At 43.6% G+C, this 27,162-nt stretch overlaps 1 protein-coding gene across 2 annotated transcripts in view; it reads right to left on the bottom strand.

Annotated features, from left to right (window-relative positions):
- The window catches only part of C2CD3 (C2 domain containing 3 centriole elongation regulator), an 83,899-nt gene continuing 56,737 nt past the window's right edge, over positions 1 to 27,162 (bottom strand). For both annotated transcript variants that reach the window (XM_032781138.2, XM_032781140.2), the window contains 4 exons: positions 22,064 to 22,281; positions 18,996 to 20,064; positions 17,379 to 17,487; positions 1 to 1,158 (listed from right to left, as the gene is read on the bottom strand). In XM_032781138.2, the coding sequence (XP_032637029.1) occupies positions 1,015 to 1,158; positions 17,379 to 17,487; positions 18,996 to 20,064; positions 22,064 to 22,281 (1,540 nt within the window). In that variant the 3' untranslated portion in view covers positions 1 to 1,014. The remainder of the gene's footprint in view (positions 1,159 to 17,378; positions 17,488 to 18,995; positions 20,065 to 22,063; positions 22,282 to 27,162) is intronic.

Consider the following 27,162-nt stretch of genomic DNA (forward strand, 5'->3'; position numbering starts at 1 on the left):
TTAAACAGCAGGAAGGCACAAAAATACAAATTTTACTTTATTGAAACAAACTTTATCATTAAAAATAAGTTATCATGGTCTGTGTTTAGGTCAGTTATCTAGAAACACTTCAAACTTGTGATTTTTTGAAATTAGAAATGACTACATAAATTAATAAAAAATAAGAAAAATAATATGTCCACAAAATTCCATACTTGCCAGCAAAAGTCTTGCATAGATAATTTATTTTACAGTATCTGTACATTTTACTTACAATCTACCCAACCTATATAAAAATAAGCCCCACTTCAGCATTCCAGGCAACAGATTTGTCTTTCAAATCAACATGTTTTTAAAAAAGGTCATTAGCATACAAAACAATGACTGTAGCTTCCTAAGTCTGGGCTGTCTGTGTATATTTGTATGGAGACTGCAGCTGTGTGTCTTGTTGCAGAGGATTCTAATGCACTTTCTCTCTGGGAAAAAAATAAACAGATATTTCATTTTTCTTAAAACTGAAACAGCTTCTAACTTTCCCCCCGTGTGTCAAGAAAAAGTAGTTTGTCTAAACAACTGGATGTTCCATTACCTAGCAGGTAAAAAAGGGTGATTAGAATAATTTCCCACGATGGAGCTTCCCAGAGATCAGATGACACTGTTCAGGTTACTAAAGTCAGTCAGTGCCTTTCTCCAGGGATCTGATTTTGCAAGATGCAGAGCACCCTCAACTTCCAGCATACCCATGGGAATAGAGGATACTCTGCATCTAAGATTCCCTGTTTGACGTGGGCAGTTAACTCCCATTTAAATGAGGGACAATTACACACATTAAATCAATGAGAGTAGAATCTACTTCTCTTATTTCTCTTTTAGGAGAGTGGTTCTGCACTGATATGGTGGGAGCAGGTAGGATGAGGTTGTTCTTTTGAAGTCATTCCCTCTCCCCCTCCTATTGTATGTGTCAGAGTTTCCCCAAAATGTAGAGCATGAGTGCTAAAGCAGTTGCTCTCTACACAGCCACTCTGAATACTTCTGCTATTCTTTTTTGGACAACTGTGCAGAAAATATCCTGGCGATTCTTTTTGTTTCTTCTTCTGGCAGATCAGCTGACGTTAGGTTTGGTTTGTGACGGTTCTGCTTTCGATAGGGAATCCCCCCAGCCGCGGCACCATTTCCTGTCTAAGGAAGAGAGAGTGACATAAGATTAGACACCACTTAGAATTTACACAGCAGTGCTTTACTAATCATGAGGGAGCAAAGCAATGCTTCTGGGAAGTGCACAGCTGATCCTTGGGAGTCCCAAGAGATTACCTTTCCTGCTCTTCTTGCTAGTCCATGAAGGACAGAACCTACTAGATGTGCTGTATTTTCCACTGATCTCTCATTCTCCTTTAAGTGATTTTCCTCATGTTCCACACACCAACAAGTATAATGGCTCAGTATGGCTGACAGGAGCCCCAAGTTATCTATCTTCCTGCAGCTGCTAAAAAAGCTTTGAACACCCCCCATTCCCCCTCCCCCACAAAAATGATTAACTTTAAAGGGACACTGTCAGGTTAAAAATATATTTGAAAGAAGTTTCCTCACCTTTGTTACTAACATCTTAGATTATAAGATCAGATATTTTTTTAAAAATTATAGTCACATTTTCTCTATTGCTATTGCTTGCTTTCTTTCTCCATTTCTCTCTGTTACACAGTTTAGTCAATTTCACTTTACAGTTCTCACATATTAACACGGTGCTGCGCTATCTAGGTTGGAAACACTATCTGGGGAGTGAATAAGGGAATGTATTTGTTTTAAAAATGCTGTAGACACTGGGATTAAAAAGAAATGGAAACATTTCTACGGTTTCTAAACGGGGCCAAATGTGAGCTGTCAGTGCTTCTCAATGGCTTGAGTTATTAGATTCTTTAGGAAGATGGCTTAGCTCGTGTGTGTGTTACTATCACATCCAGGTAGCGATGGACGACTGCTTAGAAGACACAGCACCAAGGATTTTACTGTGAACAGCAACCCTGTAAGTTGGTGGTGGATCCACTAGATAGGGGTTTATTAGGTCTTTCCCATCTCTAATTTCTAGGAGTCTCAAAAATCCACTTGTTCTCTTTTCAGGGGTGCTGAGAGCCATTGAACCAAACTATAAAGTCTGGATATCATGGAAACCACTTCAAGCCAGAGGGTGCGGCAGCACTCCTGGTTCCAGCACCCACGTCTCCTTTGGAACTAAGGCCACCTCTGAGCTGCATTCAAGCCATCCACTCGTGGATCTTAAGAACAAGTGTCCTCTCCAGATCTTGGACCCTTCTCAAAATATTTGCTCTCTGAATGTTACACTTACAATATTTGGTCTCCAAGTGATACTCTTTGTCCTCTCCATTATCAGTAATACACTCTAATAAAACTCCTTACCCACCTTATTCTTCTCTCACTTGGAAGCAATGGTCCCCCCATGTTTTAAACTCAAATGGATAGGTTTTTTTACAAACATCTTCAGCTTATACAGCATCTCCACTTGCCAAATGTCTGCTTATCTCTGTGCACCAGCAACTGTTCATTTAGGTCAGCACAGGGTAACTGTATCTGGCAATTAACTGCAGTGGGGTTAGGGAGGACCCTCCCCCCAAAGGCTTATTTGTTTCTTAACCCAGTTTTTGAAAATTACTTCACAATGGAACAGTCTATTCCTCCCTGCCCAAAATGATTTAGGGTCTGCAGTATTTCACCCCACAAAATATTTCAGGAGGTCAAAGCTTGGGCCCAAAACTAGATACAAGTCTGAGCTACAAAATTCAGATATGGATTTTAACTCTTTGAATTTTGTTGATGGTCCATCTCTGGGTTCAGGTCTCTCTCTGTGCAAACCCTCTGCTACTGAAGTCAGTGGCGGGATGCCAGATGGTCCAGACTCTAAAAACTAGCATTATGACCCCTAGACACATCTGCTATACTTCCTTTCCTGTAGTCAGACCTTCCCACACAGAAATTAGTCTGGTAACAGAGACCCTCAAAGTTTGAAGAAACTCTTTAGACATAACATGCATATTCATTTACATTATTTTAAAAAGCAGCATACATTAAAACACAGGATTAACAGTGACCTCTGTGGGGCCTCCCTCCTTCACTCAGCTTCGCTATACACACAGAGAAAAGCTTAACACTAGCAGTTGGACTTAGGAAAACTCTCTCTCCATTAAGATCAGAACTAGGCCAATTCTGGCAACCACAGAGATATTAGGAGATCAGAGTCTGTCCACTACTGAACACTAAGAATTGGAAGTAAGACCAAGTGTTTTAGGAGCACATAGCTTGGCATAAACTGCACTTCTCTTAACGCTGGTTGAAGATAGACTTATACTCTAAGCATAGACCAGCCTGTCTGACCTTTCACCCACATAGCTGAGCTGTCTCTGTTGAGCAAGGTTTCACAGATCTCTCTTGAAATGCCAAGGTGTCCTAAGTATCAGAGGGGTAGCCGTGTTAGTCTGCATCTGTAAAAAGCGACAAAGAGTCCGGTGGCACCTTATAGACTAACAGATGTATTGGAGCATAAGCTTTCATAGGTGAATCTGACGAAGTGGGTAGTCACCAATGAAAGCTTATGCTCCAATACGTCTGTTAGTCTACAAAGTACCCTAAGGTGCTCAGCTCTCCCCAGAGGCAGACAGTATTGGGGGACCTTATCTGCCCACTCCTCTCCTCAAGATGTATTGTTTCATGATGGAAACTGTTCATTTAAGAACAGGTAGATTAATGGCTTATCTTATTTTGTTACTTACACTCCAGATACAGCAACACAGACCACTGAATATTCAGCAAAGCAGTAGTTCTGCTTCAGATGAGCCTTGTGTGAAAACAATCCAGGAAGAAGAAAAAAAACAGCCCTTTTCCTCACCCCTTTTCCCATTTGCCTGTGCCATCCTTACTAGGATGTCAGTGTCCTGTTCTCAGGCCTTTCTACATTTACGCCCATGGCCTAAGGCAACCCTATTCTAACACCATTGAAGCACAACACTGTTAATAAAGTTAGTTTTGTATTCCACGGAGAGATGAGAACAAGATGTATTATAACCACATTAAAAGACTAAGGCCAAGATTTTCAAAAACAGATTTCTAAACAAGTGACCTGATTTGCAGAAGGGCTGAACACCGAGCAGCTTCCACTGAGCCAGTTGTGGGATAGCTATCCAGATTGCACTGACAGACAATCAGTTTGGCAGTGTCGAACCACACACTTTCTGCACACATAGTTGTATGGTTAAAAAAAAGCTGTTATGTGAACACAATGTGAATTCTTTTATTGCAACCAGTGAACATAAGATTGGCTGTGCTGCGTCAGACCAGTGCTTCATCTAGCCTAGTATCTTGTCTTCCCAACAGTGGCTGGTGCCAGATGCTTCAGAGGGAATTAACAGAACAGGGCAATTATTGAGTGATCCATCCTCTGTCATCCAGTTCTAGCTTCTGCAAGCAGGTTTAGAAACATCCAGAACATGGGCTTGCATCCCTGACCATCTTGGCTAATAGCCATTGATGGACCTGTCCTCCAGGAATTTATTTAATTCTTTTGAGTGTGTTATACTTTTGGCTTTCGCAAAATCCCCAGCAACAAGTTCCAAAGGCTGACTGTGTATTGTCTGAAGGAGTACTTCCTTATGTTTCTTTTAAACCTGCTGCCTATTCATTTCATTGGGTGACCCCTAGTTCTTGTGTTATTGAAGATAAGTTTCAAGACTCAATTATAACATGATTGCACTTGAAGATTAGAAATTTATCATGTTATACTATGGCCTTGTGCCAATCACTATGTCATGGAGGACATGGAAATTGTCAAAATGCCCCCAAACTAAGATCTTTTAAATACAAAAAAGGATAATGTCTATGAAGTCTTTAATACAAAATACCTAGTCAATTTCAAGGACAGAATGAATTTTACTAGTAAATGTAATCACTTTTGACTGTTACTTGTAAAATTAATTCTATGCAAACTCAATGAAATTCAATACTTTGCCATTTACATGGTCATGAATTTTCTGAAAGAAAAACTGTGCTTTATACAAGGCCCTAGTTACAACATTGCAGCTTCCCTACCGTGTTGCACCAAATCAGAACATTTACTCTGCAGGGAACCGGTGTCAGGTAATAATGCTACAACCCTGCAAGACCTTCTAATGATGCCCTCTTTCAACGTGCTATCTTCAAAGGCTGATAGATTATATCTGCTAATATAGCTCCAATGGGACTTCCTAAATCGAAAGAGAAGACGGAAGAAACTGATTGCAGGGCTGGCAACAACAGAAGCTTAGAAACCTGTAGAGTAATATGCTTCTCACTCATATACAGCTTCCTGTCTGCTCTATGTCCCTCTCAAGGTTGCTCAAAGACCAAATCAGCAGCTTATTTTCCTCACTCTCCTCCCCCTGCCAAGTGTCTGTGAAACAGCTGAAACATTAATACTGGCTGGACAAACAGTAACCAGTTCCAACCGGCTCTGCATTAACTCTTTTGACCTATGCACATGATTAGTAAGCAAGCAAGTCATCTTGAAAAAGTAAAAAGGGAAGCATAAGTGGTGCTGATAAATAGCTTTCTCCCTCTCAGTACACAAAACTGCTCTGACTCCAGATTAATTCCTTACCACAAAAGTTACATATTTGAAAAAAGTGTTAAGTATCTTTCTCAAAAAGAGCTTGTCAGGATGTCACCCTACCCCACTCCTATAAATTAGTTTGATCAGATCATACAGATCCTTCAGCTATTATTAAAGAACCCATGGCAACCTGAGGTATGAACTCTACTGTCCTGGCCAAATTCCAACTTGGATAACTATGCTGTGCTTCCCTAAATTTCTTCTGTCGTTTCAAGTGGATGCAGTATTGTTCACTTCTTCTTCTAAACTGTAATTTACTGCGGGCTATTTGACATCTGGCCTGTTTCTAACCTAGAGGTTAGTATCTAGGGGTGGGTATAATGATCTTTTATATATAGAACCTTCAAAATGAAAGGAACTAAATGTAAGATTATTAAAGAGGTAGGATTTCTACTATAATCATGGCAATGGATTTTCCTAGTGAATTCTCAAACCAAGGCCGTGATTCCACATTACTGAATGTTGTGTTGTCGGTGATATAGGTAACAAATAAGTAAGATCTGAGCTGAGGCTTCATGAGACTATTTCTCTTTAAACCTTCTCAAATCTTACCCCACTTGTTCCCTATATCGCCTCTAACTTACATTTATTTTAAGAAGTGTCAGAATAACATTCCCATTTAATACTCTGCCATTCCACTTCTTATAATGAATTGGACATGCTCCATCTGTGGATCTGGATGTACAGAACTTCTATTTGTATTGCATTTACTTTTCTACTTTGGTATCTCCCCTCCCTTAAAATGCTGCAACTCCTCAGCCAGCACTCCTGCTGCCTGATGTACTCCTTTCATTAACTCCAAAGCTGCAAAAAGGCTGGTACTAATGCAACCAGATTAAGGGGGGATATGATCAGAGTTAACAAAATAATGAATAGTATAGAGAAGGCAGATTGGGAGCTTCTGTTCCGTCTCTCAGCAAAAAGAAAAAAAACTGCATTCAATGAAACTGAAAGATGGCAAATTCAAAACTGATGTTTCAAATGATGTGTGATTAGACTGTGGAACTCATTACCACTAGATGTTGAGGCCAAGAATGTAGCAAGATTCAAAGGAGGCCTGGACATTTATATTGATAAGAATATCTAGAGCTATAATAGTGCTAACATACATTTTGGAAGGGATGTCAAACCTCATGCTTCAGCATTTAAGCCAATCTAATTATTAGGGAACAGGATGAGACCTTCATGAGGAGCATGTTATCCTACATTTGCCTGCTGTAGGGTTTCTGAAGCCTTCTTCGGAAGTGTCTGGTGTTGGCCACCATTGGAGGCAAGATTCTAGATTAGCTGAACTGTACAGAAACTCAGAGTCAGAAAGTTTAATGTCAGAAGGGACCACCAGGTCAGCTAGTCTGACATCCTGCATATCACAGGCCACTAACCACCACCCAGCATCTGCGCACCAAAACCCACAACCAGCATTATACCCAAGTATTGCAGCCCCCTATTGTGTGCCATAGGCAGAGAACAAGAAGAACTAAGGGGCACCAATATCTGAAGCCCCTGCAATGGCATGGAATTGATTAAATGAGATCTACGCAGATGTTCCCAGCAAGTGACTCGTGTCCCAGATTGTAGAGGAAGGCAAAAAATCCTATGTTCCCTTTGTGTAACCTGGGATCTTGCAGCAAGGGGCTGTGTAAATCTGCCTGTTCAAGAAGTCCTTGCATCCCCACATAAGGAAACATTTCTCCTCCCTCACTGTGCCTGAGTGCAAGGAATCAGCTGAGCTCCCTGAAAAACTCAGTTAATACTGCTCTTTATCAACAAAAGCCAATGTAGGACCATGTGAGACTAACTCCAATTTGCTCCCAGAGCTGAGCCTGCTTCTTAACACCTGTGGCATTCCCAGTGGGCCATCAACCCATTCCCATGTCAAGTTCTAGTGAAACAGTATTATTGTGTAAAAACAAAGATTTTCATGATAGTTCTCCCTATAGATGTTAACTCTTGTCCATATTCTCTGTTGATCTAAATGGCAAGGCCTTCAGAAACGTATTCCTTTACTCAGCTTTAGAACTTGTTCTGTAGCTGAAAGAGAACATTGGGTATATAATCTCTGTCTTAAAAAAACATATCGAGACTACAGAATTCCATCCACTTGATGTTAAAGGATTTTTAGCTTTCTGTTGTGTTTGCCATTTTTGTGAGTGCATTACAACTGATGCAGGTCAGTTTAGTAATCTCAAACATACGAACTCATATCTTGTACTTAAGCAACAAATACAGCCTGCTCCCACTGAAGCCAATAGGAATTTTGCCACTGACTTTGCTGGGAGCAGGATCTCGCCCTAAGGCAGGATAGTACACCTTGGGTAATGTTATAAAGGCATACGAGGGTATGATTATCTTGAAATCAGTTCCCTGGAATGCCTCATTGCTATTATGCAATGGACTTTATACTTTTGACCTGTTCATTCCTTGAACGCAACAAAATGGCCGACTCAGAAATCACTAGTTGTGCCCAAAGTTCTAAAGTCATTTCATTATTATAGCTTTTATGATAGTGACAGTTGTTACAATTACAGAAGGACTTTGATTACAACCCTGTTTTCACATACTCAACATTCTGAAAAAGTCTTCTTCGGGGCTGAAGAGTTCCATTTTAGAGCTCAGCCCCGAAGCAAGTTTTTTAAATCCTTTGTTAACTTGTTAAAGAGTATAGAGAAAATTATTTAAAGACTTTTTTTTTTTTTGCTGAAAAGTAACCCAAAGACCACTGGAAAAACCTTACTCTGCATGCAAATAGACCTTAAAAGTTACCCTGTGATGCTTGCAGACCACTCATGAATGTGAGTACCAACCTCAAGGCAGACTGTTACACACCAGGACACAAACCACTCCAGACAGCCTGACACATGCATCCAACACGTAGCCCAACATGTAACTGTTAGGTCTGCAACATCTGTGTGTGACCTGAAGTGAAAGACATGTCACAAACAGGCCTTTCAACTGAAATGTCATCACCTAGGGGAGGTAGTTGCCCCAGCAGAAAAATACAGTATAAGATGCCACAGGTCTGCTATTACACATCACAAAAGACTGCTATTCTTGGTCACATTGAGGACAAGTCATTAACAGACTAAAATTGCCCCAAAGAGCCTGCAACTCAGAGCAGAACAATGATAGAAATCATATGTAGGCTGACTGCTCCCTCTTGGGTTAGGAATCTGGTGATTAACTTGTGTGTTTCTGAGAGTATATGGACTGTATTATGCTTGTAAAACAGGCCACAGATATGTGAATTTCAGAGAGATGTATGTAAACTATTACTGGGTAGGGCACACTATGCCCCGTTTGAGATGCGTCAGATACATGGAGCTGTAGTAATGCACCTTTTGGAGGGCACACATCCTGCCATAGATACAGTTGTGGTGCAGAGATGGCTGCTGGTGGTCTCAGATGAAGAAGTTCCATTTTTGTTGCTATACATTTGCAGATCTGACTCAAACCCTAAGAAATGAAGGGCACAGGAAAGATGTTCTCAACTCACATAATACACTGGAAGTTTGTGTATTAGGTTAAGCAGGGCGGTTTAGCTTCATTCTACTTTTGGGGATAAGCATACAGACAAGGTATCTACTTTTATAGCTAGCTCTGCACAAAAATATTTACTGTTTAAAATATGTTAGTGCCTCGCAACGAGTACTGCACTTAGTGAGGCGTACTGTACCAATGTGGCATTTTTATGATGCACCTCTGACATCAAAAATTGTGACTCCCCTTTAAAAACAATTTTAGCCTCCTGCATAGTTTCCAGAACACACACATGAAACCACACTATGTTTACTCCATTCCTGGCCAGAGAAACTGCCTGTGTCAGTTCAGTTCATGGCCTGAATGTTGGTTGACACCCGCTCTGGTTTCCTCTTTCTAGGTCTCTTAGCCAATAAAATCACACATGATCTGTGAATACCCGATGCACAGCCTTATTAGTGTACATCTTTAATCCGCAAAACAGTCAGAGGAAAGAGGCTCATGTATAAAAAGATAATGCTTTGATTACCCTTTTATAGAAATGGCAATGATTTTCCAGGCCACTGCAGACGAACTCAGGATTATGTAATGGCTGTGTGCCAGGAATACAAGTAAAGTGAACCGTCTTATGAACATTTTATTCAGATCTTGAGGCTCAGGCTGTTTAAACGTCCAAGAAGTCTGGATAAGAGAGAGAACTTTGAAAACATTGTGTACCTTGGTGCAGGGAGTTTGTTTGGCAGTTGATTTTATTCTTGCATTAATAAAAGTGTGCAAACAGTTCTAGACTGCAGAATTACATGTTCTGAAAAGTGACATTGCACCTCCTTTTGGTGCCTGTGCAGTAGAAGGTTTGTGTGAAGCCACAAGGCTTGGTGTGTGTTATGCCTTCTAAATTCAGACTGATTAAAATCATCTGTATGGACTGTAGAGCAACCCTTTCTTCTCTTTCTTTCTGGGCATCCTTTCCTTGGCAACAAGGGAAAGAATTTATTTCTTTCCAATACACTATGATGACAATTTTGACAAGTGTAAGTTCCCTAACCCAGGTTCCCTAAATATCTTGAGTATAGGAAAATAAGTCCCTAAGTTCAAGAGAAGTGGGGGCAGGAAGTGGTAATTGGTATGGAAGCAATAAGCTAGGAATAATCATAAGAGGCAAGAAAAGCTGATTGTATTATTGCTAAGGAGTTCTAGTCTCATAATGAATAGAAATCTAATATCTTGAGGGTCTGGCAAGAGACACAAGAGGCTGTACCATGATATAAGGGGCTACTTCCAATTTGCTTTGATGGTAAATTGGCTTAGAATATGAATGGAAAAAGATATATCCTGGGCAGAATTTTGCTTTCAGTATGAAATACCTACCCTGTTGGGACATTCTTGGAGGCAAGAACAAAAAATCTTGATAGATTAAAAACAACAGTTTATTTAACTGTCTGGCTTTTAAAATATGTTTTCAATAAGGCCTCATACTGATGGGGTGATCAGTTAACTATGAAAGGAAGAGAACTTCAACTTGGATTTCAAAGCTTAGATCCTATTCTGGAATCTCCTTACTTATTATTCTATCACGATAGCATCAAAAAAGCTGCAGTGTGGTAGGTGCTGCCCAAGCACATGGGAATGCATAATTCCTGTCTGGAAGAGTTTACAATCTAACAAAAGAGAAGATGGAGCAAGTGAATGCAGGAAAGAAAAAGAGGGAAGGGAAGTCAAGAATAAATGTTTGTGTGGTTATGCAGACTGGATATGTGCACAACTTAATGGTTCTGAGTCATTTAAAAAGTAGTTAAATGTTTGAAGTAAATAAATATCAGGCAACATGGGCTGTTGCTAAACTTGCAGGTCATCAGAAAGGTTCTTGAGAAAAGATTTGAAGGAGAGCATATGACACAGATCGGTTCACACACTGTTGAGACAGAGCGGAAGGTGGCATGGAGATGCAGAAGTTGACAAATGGGGGTGTCAAAGCTGGCGGCTCAGAGAGGCAGAGGATGAACTGGTAAGAGAAGACCAGAGAAGCATAGAGGAAAAGACTTGGGAAGGGCCTTGAAGACGGGAAGCTGGAGCCTGATGTGGTGAAAATCTGAATCTAGTGTTTTTTTTATTTTTTATATGGCTCAGCAAAATTCAGACACCAGGCCCGTGATGCCAGGCTTCAGGCTGAAACCTGGGCTGCAGCCTCCACTCAGTAAAGATCACCAACTTGTCCTTGGACAGACTGTTCCTAAAGTGCCTTTGCCTCCTTTCATGTTGACAGTCAAGTCTCTCTACCTGCTCATCTATTCTCCTGCACCATCATAATTTTGGGCAGGAAGGCAAAAAGCCAGGGATTTTGGGGGTGGGGAGGGGAGGGGCGGAGGACTCCATCAGGGGAACGGAAGGTGGCAGAGGCACTTAAGAGGCTGGGTAGCGGGTGTTTACCAGCTGCCATGTGACAGAAAGGGGGGGGAAAGAGGGGAAATGTTGATCTTCAGTAGAAAGCCACACCTGCAGCTTAGATTTGTGCCTCCGAAGTTTGATGAATTCTGAAAAAAAACCTAAAACAAAGCTAGATTTCAAAACTGACATTCCTAAAATCCTAATACTAATCAATAACACACAAAAATGCAGAAACCCCACTGTTTCAAGCTCTGCAATTCACCTTTATATGAATTCAACCTATATTTAGAAAAAATTGTATTAATTCAATCCGTAAAACATGCCACATACTGTAAAAGTCCATGCTATCACCAAAGTATAAATTACAACCTTGATTCCACCTTCCTAGGAGGGACAGTGACTCTTCAGATTGTGTTATTGGTTTTACTCATACAGGTCCTGAACTTTCACTATAATTCCTATACTGTTAACTGCAAGGACCTTTATGTTTAAGGGCCCCAATTTTCTCCCACTGTAGTAAATGGCAAAACTTTTGTAAACTTTAGGGAGAAAGACTGGATCAGAACTTTGAAAATCTGAAAAAAAATACTCATCTTTTTTTCTCCTTATTTACAAACTTCACCCAATATTCTATGGTGTAAAACCAACATCTTCCCTTGTTACAGAAGCTAATGTTGTCATTGGTTTACATACCCTATGTAGTCATGTTTTCACTCTTGCTAAATTCCAGTGGAGGAAGGAGAAGGATGGTGTAGCTAAGGCACTGGACCCTAGATAACTGGGTTCAGTACCCAGCTCTGCCACAGACTTTGTGTGTGACCCTTTGAAAGTCACTTTCTCTCCGTCTCCATCCCAATATGTAAAATGGGGGTATAATGCTTTTTTTCTGCAACCCTTTTGTCTGTCTTGTCTATTTAGATTGTAAGTCTCTGGGGCATGGACCAGACCCTCTGTTACTAAGTGCTTAGACAGCATACAGCACGATCAGGTGAGGCCTGCATGCTTACTGTAATATACAAATACCACTGTTAATGCTAATAATAAAATACCCCTGGAATTAACCTTGTTTAAAATGAGAAAAATTACTAATTCAACACTATTTGTGTAACATTCTTCCTAATTATTATTAATCATTTCTATAATGGCAGTGGCTGAAAGAACTCATTCAGACTTGAGTTTCTATGTTCTAACTTTAACTATTCATTTAGTAGCTGGATAAAGAGTGGATTCAAACAACAGTATTTTATTGTTTATGAAGTCATAGATGTGGATCTCTCCCTATGTATTTGTAAATCACCAAGGGCATTCACCTGAGGAATTTACTGCCTAAAGGTCCGATCCTGTGAAGAAAGGTATCCCCTCAACCCTCACTGATTTGCACTGGTGTTGCAGGTACTCATGGCTTCTCAGGGGTGCTCAGCATTAGACACTGATTCTTTCCCAGTGAACTGTGGGAGAACTTGTTTGTCCATCTGGGCACATAGAGGGATTTGTGAGAAGGCACTGGAGAACCACCAGCACTCAAGTGATTTAGCCTCTGTCTTCACTGCAAAATGATGGGTTACCAGCAGGAGTAAAAGCTACATCTCCAGCTGAGACAGCCAGCCTGAGTTTAAAGCAACATCAAGCTGGGATCATAGAATATCAGGATTGGAAAGGATCTCAGCAGGTCATCTAGTCCAACCCCTTGCTCAGAGAAGGACCAGTCCTCAACTAAATCATCCCAGCCAGAGCTTTGTCAAGTCTGACCTTAAAAACCTCTAAAGGAGGAGAATCCACCACCTCCCTAGGTAACCCATTCCAGTGCTTCACCACCCTCCTAGTAAAAAGTTGTTCCTAATATCCAACCTAAACCTCTCCCCCATTACTCCTTGTTCTGTATCTGTACCACTGAGAACAGTCTAGATCCTTCCTCTTGGAACCCCCTTTCAGTAGTTGAAAGCCGCTATCAAATCCCCCCATCATTTCTTTCTGCGCTCGACTAAAACAAGCCCAGTTTCCCTCAGCCTCTCCTCATAAAGTCATGTGCTCCACCCCCATACATATTTGTTTGCCCTCCGCTGGACTCTCCACTTTTTCACACATCTTTCTTGTAGGGTTGGGCCAAAACTCGAACAGTACTCCAATGAGGCCTCACCAATGCCGAATAGAGGGAATACACATCCTCCGACCTCTGCCAGCATTCCGCACTTATTACAGCCAAAATGCGGTTAAGCCTTCTTGCCAAAAGGACATGTTGACCTCGTATCCAGCTTCGTGCGTCACTAGTAACCCTAGGTACCTCTTCGTGCAGAACGCGGGGCCCCTACCCACCGGGCCAGCTCTACTGTTTTGCGACCGCAGGGCAGCGTGCTCAATTGCCGGCCCGAGCAGAGCGTTGTGTGCGTTAGCCAAGCACGACCGTTTCCCAGTGGGCGGCAATTGGAGGCAGCTTCTGTCACTTCAGCAGTGCTGAAGCTGCTAGCTGACTTGCCACCACTGTGGAAATGGCGAGTGCGCGCCCTTACGGCCACAGAAATCCCTTGCCTTCTGCAGAGGCAAGTCGGCGTGCTGTGGGCAAAAACAGGGCTACCCGGGGGCCCCCCCTTGCGTTGCCGTTCTTGAGCACCTGCTGGGAGCTAGGCCTGGAGCGCCCGGAGCACTCGTCACTTTAGGAGTGCATGGGATTCTTCATCCTCGTGCAGGATATTGCACTTGCCGTGTGTAACTCAATTCAGATTTTTTTGCCCAGTCCTCTAATTTGTCTGGTCCCTCTGTATCCCTATTCCTACCGCCGGTTCTCTAGCTTAGTGCCATTCTCCCGTTTCAGGTATGCATCTGAAAACTTGGAAACAGGCAGAACCTAATGGCCCTGAAGTAATAAACTACCTGAAATTGGCAAATATGTTTACAGTATTGTCACTACACCTGGGATTGCTGATTTGAGTATTTATTTTTTCTGAATTTTGCTCTCTATATATCAGCCAAATTGTGGTTCATTTATAGGAGTAAAATTCTCTTTACCAGTGTTACAAACATTGTTTCCCTGAAGTAATTAAAAATTCTCCTCCTCTGGAGCTTTCAGAAGTTTTTAGGGTCAGGTAGCCTTTGATCTGACTTCCTCTTTCTGTAATTAATGAATGACTTGAATGCAAGCTGTTTTCATTCAGGTAAGCACTTTTTTTTTCACTCTCCAGAGTAACTCATTCCTGATCGTAATATAAATAAATATCAAAGGAGCCTCTCAGTCCTAGGATGCTTCTAAGACTCAAACTTAGAGCTTGATTGTAATAAGCGGTCATGAATTTCCCTTATTGTTTATCAAGATTACTTTTTGTGTTGTGTATGTATATTCTGGATGAAGCCTGGAAGAATTTTAACAATATTCTGCTCCAAATCCATTCCCAAAACTCTTTCACTTAGCTTTCTGTTGCTAATCTCTGATCCAGTTCTATCTCATGAACTGCTCTCTAACAGTCTTCTTCGCTGCAGAGTAAATTTGGGCTCTAACTCCAGTTTTGCCCCTAACCCACCTCCTGTCCACGTACACAATATCTCATCAAAGCAGACTTTAACTCCCTCAGGGAAATTGATGGGAGAATAACATGAGGGGGAAAAGAGTCCAGGAAAGGTGGCTGTATTTTAAAGAATCCTTATTGGGGTTGCAGGAACAAACCATCCCGATGTGTAGAAAGAATATTATATATGGCAGGCGACCAGCTTGGCTTAACAGTGAAATCCTTGCTGATCTTGGACGCAGAAAAGAAGCTTACAAGAAGTGTCAAGTATCAGAGGTGTAACCTTGTTAGTCTGGATCTGTAAAAGCAGCAAAGAATCCTGTGGCACCTTATAGACTAACAGACGTATTGGAGCATGAGCTTTCATGGGTGAATACCCACTTCGTCGGATGGATGCATGTATTCACCCATGAAAGCTCATGCTCCAATACGTCTGTTAGTCTATAAGGTGCCACAGGATTCTTTGCTGCTTTTACAGATCCAGACTAACAAGGTTACACCTCTGATACTTGACACTTCTTGTAAGCTTCTTTTCTGCGTCCAAGATCAGCAAGGATTTCACTGTTAAGCCAAGCTGGTCGCCTGCCATATATAATATTCTTTCTACACATCGGGATGGTTTGTTCCTGCAACCCCAATAAGGATTCTTTAAAATACAGCCACCTTTCCTGGACTCTTTTCCCCCTCATGTTATTCTCCCATCAATTTCCCTGAGGGAGTTAAAGTCTGCTTTGATGAGATATTGTGTACGTGGACAGGAGGTGGGTTAGGGGCAAAACTGGAGTTAGAGCCCAAATTTACTCTGCAGCGAAGAAGACTGTTAGAGAGCAGTTCATGAGATAGAACTGGATCAGAGATTAGCAACAGAAAGCTAAGTGAAAGAGTTTTGGGAATGGATTTGGAGCAGAATATTGTTAAAATTCTTCCAGGCTTCATCCAGAATATACATACACAACACAAAAAGTAATCTTGATAAACAATAAGGGAAATTCATGACCGCTTATTACAATCAAGCTCTAAGTTTGAGTCTTAGAAGCATCCTAGGACTGAGAGGCTCCTTTGATATTTATTTATATTACGATCAGGAATGAGTTACTCTGGAGAGTGAAAAAAAAAGTGCTTACCTGAATGAAAACAGCTTGCATTCAAGTCATTCATTAATTACAGAAAGAGGAAGTCAGATCAAAGGCTACCTGACCCTAAAAACTTCTGAAAGCTCCAGAGGAGGAGAATTTTTAATTACTTCAGGGAAACAATGTTTGTAACACTGGTAAAGAGAATTTTACTCCTATAAATGAACCACAATTTGGCTGATATATAGAGAGCAAAATTCAGAAAAAATAAATACTCAAATCAGCAATCCCAGGTGTAGTGACAATACTGTAAACATATTTGCCAATTTCAGGTAGTTTATTACTTCAGGGCCATTAGGTTCTGCCTGTTTCTGTTCTGCTTAGCTAAGCAAGATGTTCCTTGTTACGTAAATGTTCTGTTCAGCATTGGTTTCCATAGGTCAAAGGGAGAGGGATGAACACATTACTTCTGCTGGGAGTGGTAGCAAATAGCCCATCTGTTGCACTACCAAGATCTGCACCAGTGAAATTAACACTGATTTTCTATGTTCACTGCTAGATGAAACAGTATTTAGTCCTCATAAAAACTGACATCCTAAAGATTTCTGAAAGTTATAATGCTCCTATTCCCTCACAAAGCAGCACACCACAAGCAAATATGTTTTTGCACACAGAAATTTTAAAACATAGCAAAAGCACCCAATAAACTTATTGTATGATTTATGAATACTTCTAAGATTCTACTACTCTCTCCATGTCAGTTGAAGAATGACATTCTGACACTTGAGGATTAGAGCAGCTCTCTGCTGTAAACACACCTGTTAAGCCCAGAGTCCTTTGACCTAAAAAGCATAATTGTGTTTGCAGTAATTATAGGTTCAATTTTAGGAGCTGGGTATTTAAAGTTCTGCGCCTTAGTATGAATTTCGGTGCCTAAGTAGGAATGGCCTGATTTTAAGAAGTACTGAGCACCTGCAGATCTCAGACTTCAATGGAGTTATTTCTGATGTGCCCCAGTGTGACAGGAGAATCAGAACAATGACTACATAGGCAAATATAGTAGCTATTATATATGCTGGAATACCATAGCTAACACAGCCTTGAACACTGGAAAGTGGTTTCACTGAGAGGGGAAATGTTCATCATGAACAACCAGGTTTGCACCTACCCTTTATGAAAACTATTATGGGATCTCTTATGTAAAACTTGAAAGCCAAAGAACAGCAGAAGGAACTTCCATTTAACATCCTGTCAGGGAGGAGGGCTGTCATTTGAATAGAACTGTACAAGATTAAGAGTTCACCATACTGTACTTACTTTATTAGCTGTGGCAGATGGGCAAGAAGAAGAAATGTTGAGCATTCTCATGGAGATTTCCAAATGTTGGGGTGGAAGAAAAAAGTTAGGAATGACAATAGGATCTGGTCTGAACAGAGCTGTTAAGTAATAACATCTTGCAGCGTTTTACAATTATAGAAAACTCTGTAGTTATGCATTTGGATTCAGCATCATCACAAAAGCTGTTCTTAATGGATCCATCATTTTCTAAATAAACCTATTTATCTTTAAATTTCTGAACACTATATCATTCAGATCACTCAGTTCTGTTGCATAGCTCCACAGAGTACAGAACATTAATGTAATATGACACTCCTGTAGAGCTTTATTCTGAAAAATCCAACATGCTTTACAAAAGGTGATATGTGAAATATAGGTATTATTTTGACCATTACTGAAATGTCGCAACTCTCTTTCATTAATTAAAAAAAGAAAGTTATTTAAGTCACTTTTAAAATAAAGGAAACATGGCAAGCTGCAATAGCGCACGTCAACATTACACAATTGTTTTGTTGGCAAGAAGTGAAAAACAGCTTTCAGTTCAAGCTGTTTGGAAAAATGCAAGTAGGCTGGATGTAATTAGCCAGACTGAAATGTGATTGAGATGCTGAGATGAATATGCCTCATCCTTGCAAAAGTGTTATGGGAATTAATGGCCACAAATGATCAGGAGCCCTACCTGACTGACAGCAGAAGAATGCTTCCCAATACGCTGCTGGGACATCAATTCTGGTTTAAGTGGGAAGAATGCTACATACTGAATCCCCACATCCTACAGCTCCTAGGTATTCCTTGGAGGCCTCCCATTCAAATAATAGCCAGGTCCAAATTGTGAAGTCTCCTAGGATCACAATACAAGGTGCTACTGGCTGCAATAAAACTAAATTTGATAATTTTGACACTTCCAAAAGTACTACAAGTTAGGACTAAAACTGTGACCCTAATCCATTCAATTGTGCCCAAGTATTACAACACATGCAGTTTAGAAGATGACCCTTAATTGGCAGACTATTGTTAAACCTATGCACAACAGAGTTGCTCAAGACACAAATTTTCCCATTAAAGAAAGCTGCATCCACTTTGCTCCATGTAGTGTTTGGGAAGACACTGGCGGGTGGGAGGGGGCAGGCAGGGTTGGAATTGATCATGTATTAATTGTCAACTGTTATTGAAAATTAAGTTTTTGATTAAAACGGACTAACCCTCTGGTTAACTAACACTAATTTGCTTACAAGTGACAGACCAACATGGGATCCCAGTGTTTGGGGATCCATCAGTTTCCATTCAGCTTTAACGTTAGTTTAAATTAATCAGGAAAAAAGGAACAGTGTAAACAAGCACCATTTTGCCAGACAATGGCTAAAACAAGAGCTTGAAAGTTCACACACAAAAATTGGTACAACACAGAATTGTGGTTAGGTTGAATCCTTGCCTGTTAAACTTTATACTGGCAGATAAATTTTACACCTCCCAAAAGAGATTTAAAAGGAAAATGTAACCCAATCATAATGGTGATCACCAATTACGTTCTAATAGAGCCACTCACTATTTCTTAGCATGCAATCTGCACTTGATGAAGAAGACAAAAAAGGATACAACACAATACTAGATTTCACAGACTTTTCTGACTCTTCAGGTAGGTCCTCACAGCTCTCATCAGAGCAGCTCCCGCTATTTCTTGTAGACTCTGACTGCGCAGATAAATTCTGAATATGCGTCCCTTCATCAGACTCACTTCCTTCCTCACCTGGATAGTCTGCATCTAAATACTCACTGCTTTTCTCCTCTCTTTCTCTGGCAATGGTCTTGGCCACACCAAAATCTCCACCGCCTGGTAAATCCAACGGTTCTCCAGATATTGCATGAAACTCTTTGTCTTGTTCTGCTTTTTGGGCTTCAATTGCTCTATTGTGATTGACATTCTCTTTTTCTAATGACTCAACATCTGCTTGATGCATTTTGGGTAAACGTGCATGCTGAAACAGCTCTGAATCAGTTGCTTCAGTATCACTGTTTGGACCTTCAAGACCTTTTTTCACAACACATGCCGCATTCTCTTCAATATAGGGACTAGCACAGGATCTAGCAGAGCTGGGCATACTTGGGTGGTTGTTCTCCAGTATACTGGACAAAGAGCTACTTCTTATACTCACTCCTTTTTTTAAGCATTCAGTAGTCATTGAGTATTGGTCCTTATTTCTCAAATCTACTGCCTGGCTGTCAGGGCCCGGCTCCCCTTCAGATACAATGCTGGACCAGGGGCTGGTTTTGTCAGTTACAGTAGTTATTTCATTCAGAGTCCTTGGTTCTATGACATCCTCTTCATACTCTTCATCACTGTTGGACCGGATGGCATGTGTATCCTCCTCTGTCTGGATGTGGTCTAAGGACACAGAATGCTCGTTTTCAGTGGCGGCGGCTTGGTCTAGAAATTCATAGAGCATACCTCTCCCAAATGCAGACCTTCCGAGAGAGAATAAAGATGGTGTATCTATGTGGGCACTTGGCGATTCCATTCTTGATTGGTCTTGGTGCATCTCAGTTCTCACCGCTCCATCCTTTTGATCAGATATGACATGAAGGGCATGTTTAGTGCCTGAATTTCTGATATTGTCTTGAAGCACATTTGAAGATTCTTTGGTATTTTTCGTTATAGTCTGCAAATCTGATAGATGGTAAACAGCATCAGTACATACAGGAGATGAAGGATGCAACTTTGATCTTTACTCTTTAGTACAGCTATAGCTGCACTACTTGTGAATAACCACATATGAAATGAATGATTAAAGGAGCTAAGTATGTGAAGCTTGGGCAAATAAAAATTAGAACAATGGGAAGGGGATGGTGCTTGATAACAGTTCACAAATGTCAGAAGGGTGCAAACATTGAGAAGGGGAGGGGAATTTGTTTATGGTGTATAGGGCAGAATAATGAAAAGTATTGCGATGAAACTGAGGAAAAGAAAAGCTGACTATGAGGAAAAAAAAGTTTCCTCACTTTTTTTTTTACTCACTGCCGTTGAGACCTTTTAGTGGAACAGTATCCCAAGAGAAAGTGAACAGCCTCCATTGCTGGGGCATTTATAACCAGTTTGGACAAAAACCACTAGCAACAAGAGAACAATCCTACATTGGCCAGAAACAGGAGATGGGAACTAGATCACCTAGTTACCTTTTCTACCACTAGCTTCGACAAGCCTTTGGAACAGGGCTAGAGGACATAGCTCTCACTGATACTCTTAGTTTTGCATATCTGATGGCAATCTGCCTGCTTCTATCTATTTCTATATTAGAAATCAAATGAGAACCCACTTAAATGATTGCCAATTAAATATTTAGACCAACTGAAAGAAACAAGAGAACACTGATTTGTTACAGTGCAAAAGTTACAAAAACTATATATTTCAATATTAAAAATGAAAAGCTGCATGCATCATCTATATAATGTAGGAAGCTGGGGAAAGGAAAGGTTGATTGGCCTAGGAGTCTAAATATAAATAGCCTCCTGTGATACAGCCATGTCTTGGCCATTTACAATTTATTTTAATAATAAGGAAATCTATTTTTAGTTTCTAGTTAGAGATCAGATGTACCTCATTTCATCAAAATCTTTCAGGAATTAGGCCACTGGTATTTAGCTGAACTCACCATCAGGGTAAATGTCAAATCAGTGCTCTTGGAGACAAACAGGTTTAAAATAAGATTCAAAGAGGATGCGACAAGTGGGATGGGGTGAGGGTGGGCACACTGGGAAAAAGGATACGAAGAGCATCTGAGAGATATGTGGAAGGTGGGGCAAGTGAAGCAAGGAAAATAGTACACTGAGGAGAGCAGGACAAAGAAGACAAAGTCTAGCGAACAGGAATAAGTGGCATCAGAATCAAGACGCTAATACTGTATACCAGAAGCAATGGCCTTGTAACATGGGAGATGGTGGCACAGTACCAACCCTAGAGGGTAGACAGAGGTAGATACTGCAGACAGCCTGCTTCATACTGATGACACAGTCTCTCTTCTGCCCACTAATTTACTATAAAAAGGCACAACAGACACTTGGGATTCCCAGCCAACTTGCTAATCACAATGTACTGGAGCTGGATCAGAATGGTCATAGACGACTAGGCTAATATGAAATTAACTGCAAACAGTAACAAGGATAATGCCAAGGAAGTTGATAGGTGGTTTAAGAGGCTGGTGGAGTCAAGAGATGAAGACTTTAAAACCACCATGGGAAGCAAAGGTATTTCCCTTGACTCACTACTGCTGCATATCCACTTCTGTAGACAATGTGGTACAAAATTTATCAGCACTACTAGTGAAGAATAGATACAGCTGAAATTATATACGGAAATTTAGGTAGGCTAGAATATAATTAACAGGACAGAAACCAATCACTAACTACTATTTAATCTCACCTTCCTAATGTTGTATTTACATAATGGGCTTGTTAGCTAAGATTCCAACACTTCCACTATAGAACTGAAGCAACTGCCTCAGGGACCAGCACAAATTAGTTGTCTGTTAGAGGTTGGTCTTCTTAAAATTAAAGATTGGGAAAAATTGTGTCAGGAGTTTTGGGGCCACTTTACAGAGGGGATTTAAAACAAGGGATTACCTAGTGCCCATGGCTCTTGGTAAAGTATTCGAAACAAGGTAACTTCTTACCATTGATCAGAGTGCTGACTTGAGAGACCAAGTGACTAGATTTTTCCAAAAGATAGTGTCCATCAGGACCTACCATTCTGGTCCCAAACTCTTGGCAATCCCCATCCTGCTGTTCCCGATTTCTCTTTGATGTGGTGCCATAGCCATCATCAGGGAAAGAGCTGGTTAATTTCTGACTGAAGTACCTCTGAATCTCATCCAGCTCACTCAAGTTTCTTCTGTAAGCCATGTAAGAGAAACAAAGATTCATAATGTATAAATAAATACCTGACTAATTAACCTTGTTTTCCTAAGGTTTAGAACTAGGCTAAAAAACTGTTATCCAGCCAAAAAATTAATCCATAAGATCCCAGCCTAGAAAAAGACGGTTACTCATCTTTGTAACTGTTGTTCTTCGAGATGTGTTGCTCATATCCATTCCAAGTAGGTGTGCGCGCGCCGCGTGCACGTTCGTCGGAAGAATTTTCCCCTAGCAACACCTGGCGGGTCGGCAGGCGCCCCCTGGCGTGGTGCCTTTGCGACACCGCATATATACCCCTGCCGACCCGTCCGCTCCTCAGTTCCTTCTTGCCGGCTACTCCGACAGTGGGGAAGGAGGGCGGGGGTGGAATGTGCCACATGACTCAGGAGTCTTAGCTGATCGCCATATTTGGCGTCGGGAAGGAATTTTCCTCCAGGGCAGATTGGCTGACGTCTGGAGTTTTTCGCCTTTCCCTGCAGCATGAGGCATGGGCACTTGCTGGTGGATTCTCTGCTTGAGGTCTTCAACCAACAATTTGAAGACTTCAATAACTCGGACATAGGTTAGGGGTTTTTAAGAAGTGGATGGGTAGGGTTCTGTGGCCTGCTTTGTGCAGGAGGTCAGACTAGAGATCATGTTGGTCCCTTCTGACCTATGAGTCTATATGAGATTAGATTGTCCCGCTTTGCAGAGCTGTGAGAAGTCTCAGGACTGGAGAGAAGCAGTGTTTGCAAATCAAGACTGAATACCTAGCACTATCATCTCTGTCATCCTGCAACTTAATTTACTCTATGTATACCAAAAGTCTCTCTGAGCTAAGAGGAAAACAAACAAACCTTGTAAAGCATTTTGATCACACACAATACTCAAAGTATTAACTGATTTACATGAGGTTCCTCTATTTTGTCCTGTTTGGCTCAGAAAGAATAATAATTCTTCGAGTGCTTGCTCATATCCATTCCAAGTAGGTGTGTGCGCGCCGCGTGCACGTTCATCAGGAGAATTTTCCCCTAGCAACACCCGGCGGGTCGGCAGCGCCCCCTGGCGTGACGCCCTGGCGGCACTGCATATATACCCCTGCTGACGTCCACTCCTCAGTTCCTTCTTACCCCTGTCGGTCGTGGAACGTGGAGTGCGGCTTAGCTGACCTCCACATCCCAGCGTTTCACCCGTTCTACCTAGTTCTATTAGTGTTGTTTAGTAGTTGTTAAGTATAATTGTTAACATAGTTGTATATAGTTAGTGGGCTGAGGTATACTCCCTCTCGCCCGCTCCGGGACCCGGGCTCATGCCTGCTCTCCCGGCTTCAAGCAGCGCTCGCCTGTCGTCGGCCAGTGCCAACGGGAGACCCCACGATCGTTGCCTCAAGTGCTGGGGAATCCCATCTGACGGAGAATGGCCGAATCTGCAAGTCCTTCAAATCGAGGACAAAAAAGGAGCAGGACTCCCGTTTGAAGCAGCTCCTTATGGAGGCCGCCCTGACCCTGCAGTTCCGGCACACCGCACCGAAGAGACTCTTCTTCGGCACCGGAGACGAGCGGTACATGCCACAGCACCCGGCAACCACAAGTCTCCATCTCAGAGGCCAGCCCGGCGGCGCTCACTTTCATCTGGGACGAAGAAGGCGAAGGCTCCTGCGGTCGCGACTCCAGCACCGCAGTCTGACCTGGGAAGCCGTGCCGGCAGCGCCGCCATCTGCCCCGGCACCGGTGCTCTCCCGCACCATCGACTCCGGCCAGACAAGAGCCGTCGAGTCCGGTGCTTGATAGCTCCCCGGCACGTGCCGTGGTCAAGCTCACGATCCGACCACGCCGGAAACTTCACACGGCGAGGGACCTGATAGCGCTCGCTGAGCCTTCCCTGCCTCAGCCCCGGCACGCCGGTGCGGGCACTTCCATCTCTGGAAAGCCAGCTATGCTCCAACCTCCATCTCTGGCAGCACAGGACAGGCACCGGTCCCGGTCGAGATCTTGGCACCGATCCGCCACACCACGTCGTTCGCCATCTCGACGCTGCTCGCAGTCCCGGCACCTATCCTACTCTCGGCGCCGTCGTACTCCGCGGCACCGGTCCAGGTCCAATCTATAGACCGACGCTCGGCGCGTCGCTCTGGCTCTCGGCACCGCTCCCGACGGAGTCCATCGTACCGTCGGCGCACCCGATCCCCGGTCGACCTCCCGGCACCGTGCTGTCGTAGGTCCCGGTCCCGATCTCGGCACCGGTTCGACTCCCGGCACCGTTCCCCGGCACAGACTGTCACTCGGCACCAGTCATACAGCCTATCTGCCCCGCCTTGGCCGTCTAGACACCCTTCAGGCTCCTCGCGGCCAGACAGCGTGCTTTATGGGAGGTGGTCCAAGATCCGGAACAGCCCCAGCAGTGGTCCTTCTGGACGCCTTGGGCGTACCATCAAGCCCAAGGCGATTCCTCCCAACGTCGAGATCTACTGTTACGAGTCGGGTGCCAGAAGCCACCATCAGCGCTCCTCCTCCGGGAACTGATATTGCCGAGTCACAGGACCCAGAGGCCGCCCCAGAATCGAGCCATCCTCTGGAACAACAACCTGCAGAGGAGTCCCCGGTCCCCGTCTCTCCTCCTCCTCCTCACCGGATGAGGCAGTGGCGGGCACTTCGACCTTTGGCGCGCCCCCTATTGACCTCGCGCTCACCAGGATCTGCTCCGCAGAGTGGCATTGAGATCAAACCTACAGGCAGAGAGGAGGTGCCAGAGGTTGAGGATCCTGTAGTGGACATCCTCTCGTCCAATACACGACGAGGATCGCTTGCCCTTCATACGCACTATTCAGGCCAAAGCGGACTCTATTTGCAGTCCTCCGGCATCGATCCTCCGACGGCCAGAGGCGTGAGAGAAAGTACATGGACCCTCTAAGGGGTACGGCTACCTGTACAGCCATCCCCTCCATGCTCTCTGGTCGTCCAATCCATGAACGAGAGGGAGCGTCATGGCCAGCCACCCCCGCCCCAAAATCGCGGGAGGCTAAACGTATGGACCTGCTGGGCCGTAAGGTATACTCCGCAGGGGTCTACAGTTACGTGTGGCAAACCAGCAAGCACTACTAGGCAGTACGGTTTTAATACCTGGCAGACCATGACAAGTTTACTGAACTGATCCCGGTAGACTCCCGCCCTGAGTTCAAAAGTCTCTTAGAAGAGGGAAAAAAGATCTCAAGGACAGCCTTACAGGCTGCGCTCGACGCCACGGACTCAGCGGCTAGAACCATCGCGTCGGAGTTACCATGAGACGGATTCCTGGTTGCAAGTCTCCGGCTTACTTCCGGAGCTGCAGCATACGATACAAGACCTCCCTTTGAAGGGCAGGGCCTCTTCTCGGAGAAGACAGACCCAGGCTGCAAAGCCTAAAGATAACCGCATAATAATGCGCTCCCTGGGCATGCCACACACCGCAGACCCAGCGGAGATCCTTTCGGCAGCAACCTCAGCGCCCTTATCCCCCACCACGCCCCGCCAAGACTTCAACAGAAGGCGGGGACGGGTGAACTGACGACGCCAGTCCGGTTCCCAGGGGGGCAAAACAACGGTACCGCCAAACCACCAGCGGAACCGAAGCAGAACTTTTTGAAGGTGCGCCAGAGAGCAGAGCACCAGTCCTTCCCCGACTCCTTTTCTTTTTCCAACCGCCTTTCTCCCTGCCTCCGGCGTGGACCCGAATAACTTCAGATCGATGGGTTTGCGCACGGTAGAGTTTGGATACCATCTACAGTTTTATTTCGCCTCCACCCTCCCACCCCCCTCCCGTCCTTCTTCAGGGACCCCTCTTACGAGCATCTCCTTTGGCAGGAGGTCCTCACACTTCTCGAACTCAGAGCGATAGAAGAGGGCCTCAACGACCTCAGAGGCCAAGGGTTTTACTCCCGCTATTTTTTAATCCCCAAGTCGAAAGGAGGTCTCCGACCCATCCTAACCTCCGCGGACTCAACGCCTTCGTAGAGAGTTAAGATTCCGCATGGTGTCCTAGGGGTCTATCATCCTTCCCTGGATCCGGGAGACTGGTTCGCTGCTCTCGACATGAAGGACGCGTACTTCATGTTTCGATCTACCCGCCTCACAGACGCTTTCTTCGCTTTGTGGTGCGGGACCGGCACTTTCAATTCACGGTCCTGCCATTCGGCCTGTCCTCTGCCCCACGAGTCTTCACGAAATGTATGGCAGTAGTGGCCGCTTGCCTCCGTCGCCAGGGATATGTGTCTTCCCTTACCTGGACGACTGGCTGGTTCGCGCGTCCTCCCAAGCTCAGGTCGCCGCGCACGTAACAGTTATCAGGAACCTGTTCGAATCTCTAGGGCTCCTGATAAATTTCGACAAGTCCATCCTCGTACCATCTCAGAGGATAGAATTCATCGGGGCCGTCTTGGACTCTACGGTCGCGACAGCCTCACTTCCACCCAGCCTTCCAGGCACTAATCTCTATCATAGACAGCCTCTAGCCTTCCCACGACCTCGCCAGGGTCTGTCTCAGCCTCTTAGGCCAATGGCGGCGTGTACCTTTGTCACCAAGTACGCCAAACTCCGCCTGCGCCTGCTGCAGATATGGTTAGCTTCGGTTTACCGTCCACGCAGGGACAGCATGGACATCGTTGTCACACCTCACAGAGAGCGTCTTACACTCCTCCGATGGTGGCGAAATCCCGCCCTGGTGTGTGCGGGTTTACCGTCCACCCAGACAGCCGTCCATTTCGTTAACAAAAGACGCATCCTCTCTGGGCTGGGGAGCTCACATGGGGTCTCATAGAACACAGGGCCTCTGGTCCGCTCGGGAGCTGTCGCTGCACATAAACAAGGAGCTGAGAGCCGTCCGCCTCGCCTGCCAGGCCAGTTCT

The sequence above is a fragment of the Chelonoidis abingdonii genome, chromosome 1, assembly GCF_003597395.2.
Source record: "Chelonoidis abingdonii isolate Lonesome George chromosome 1, CheloAbing_2.0, whole genome shotgun sequence".
Taxonomy (NCBI): Eukaryota; Metazoa; Chordata; order Testudines; family Testudinidae; genus Chelonoidis; species Chelonoidis abingdonii.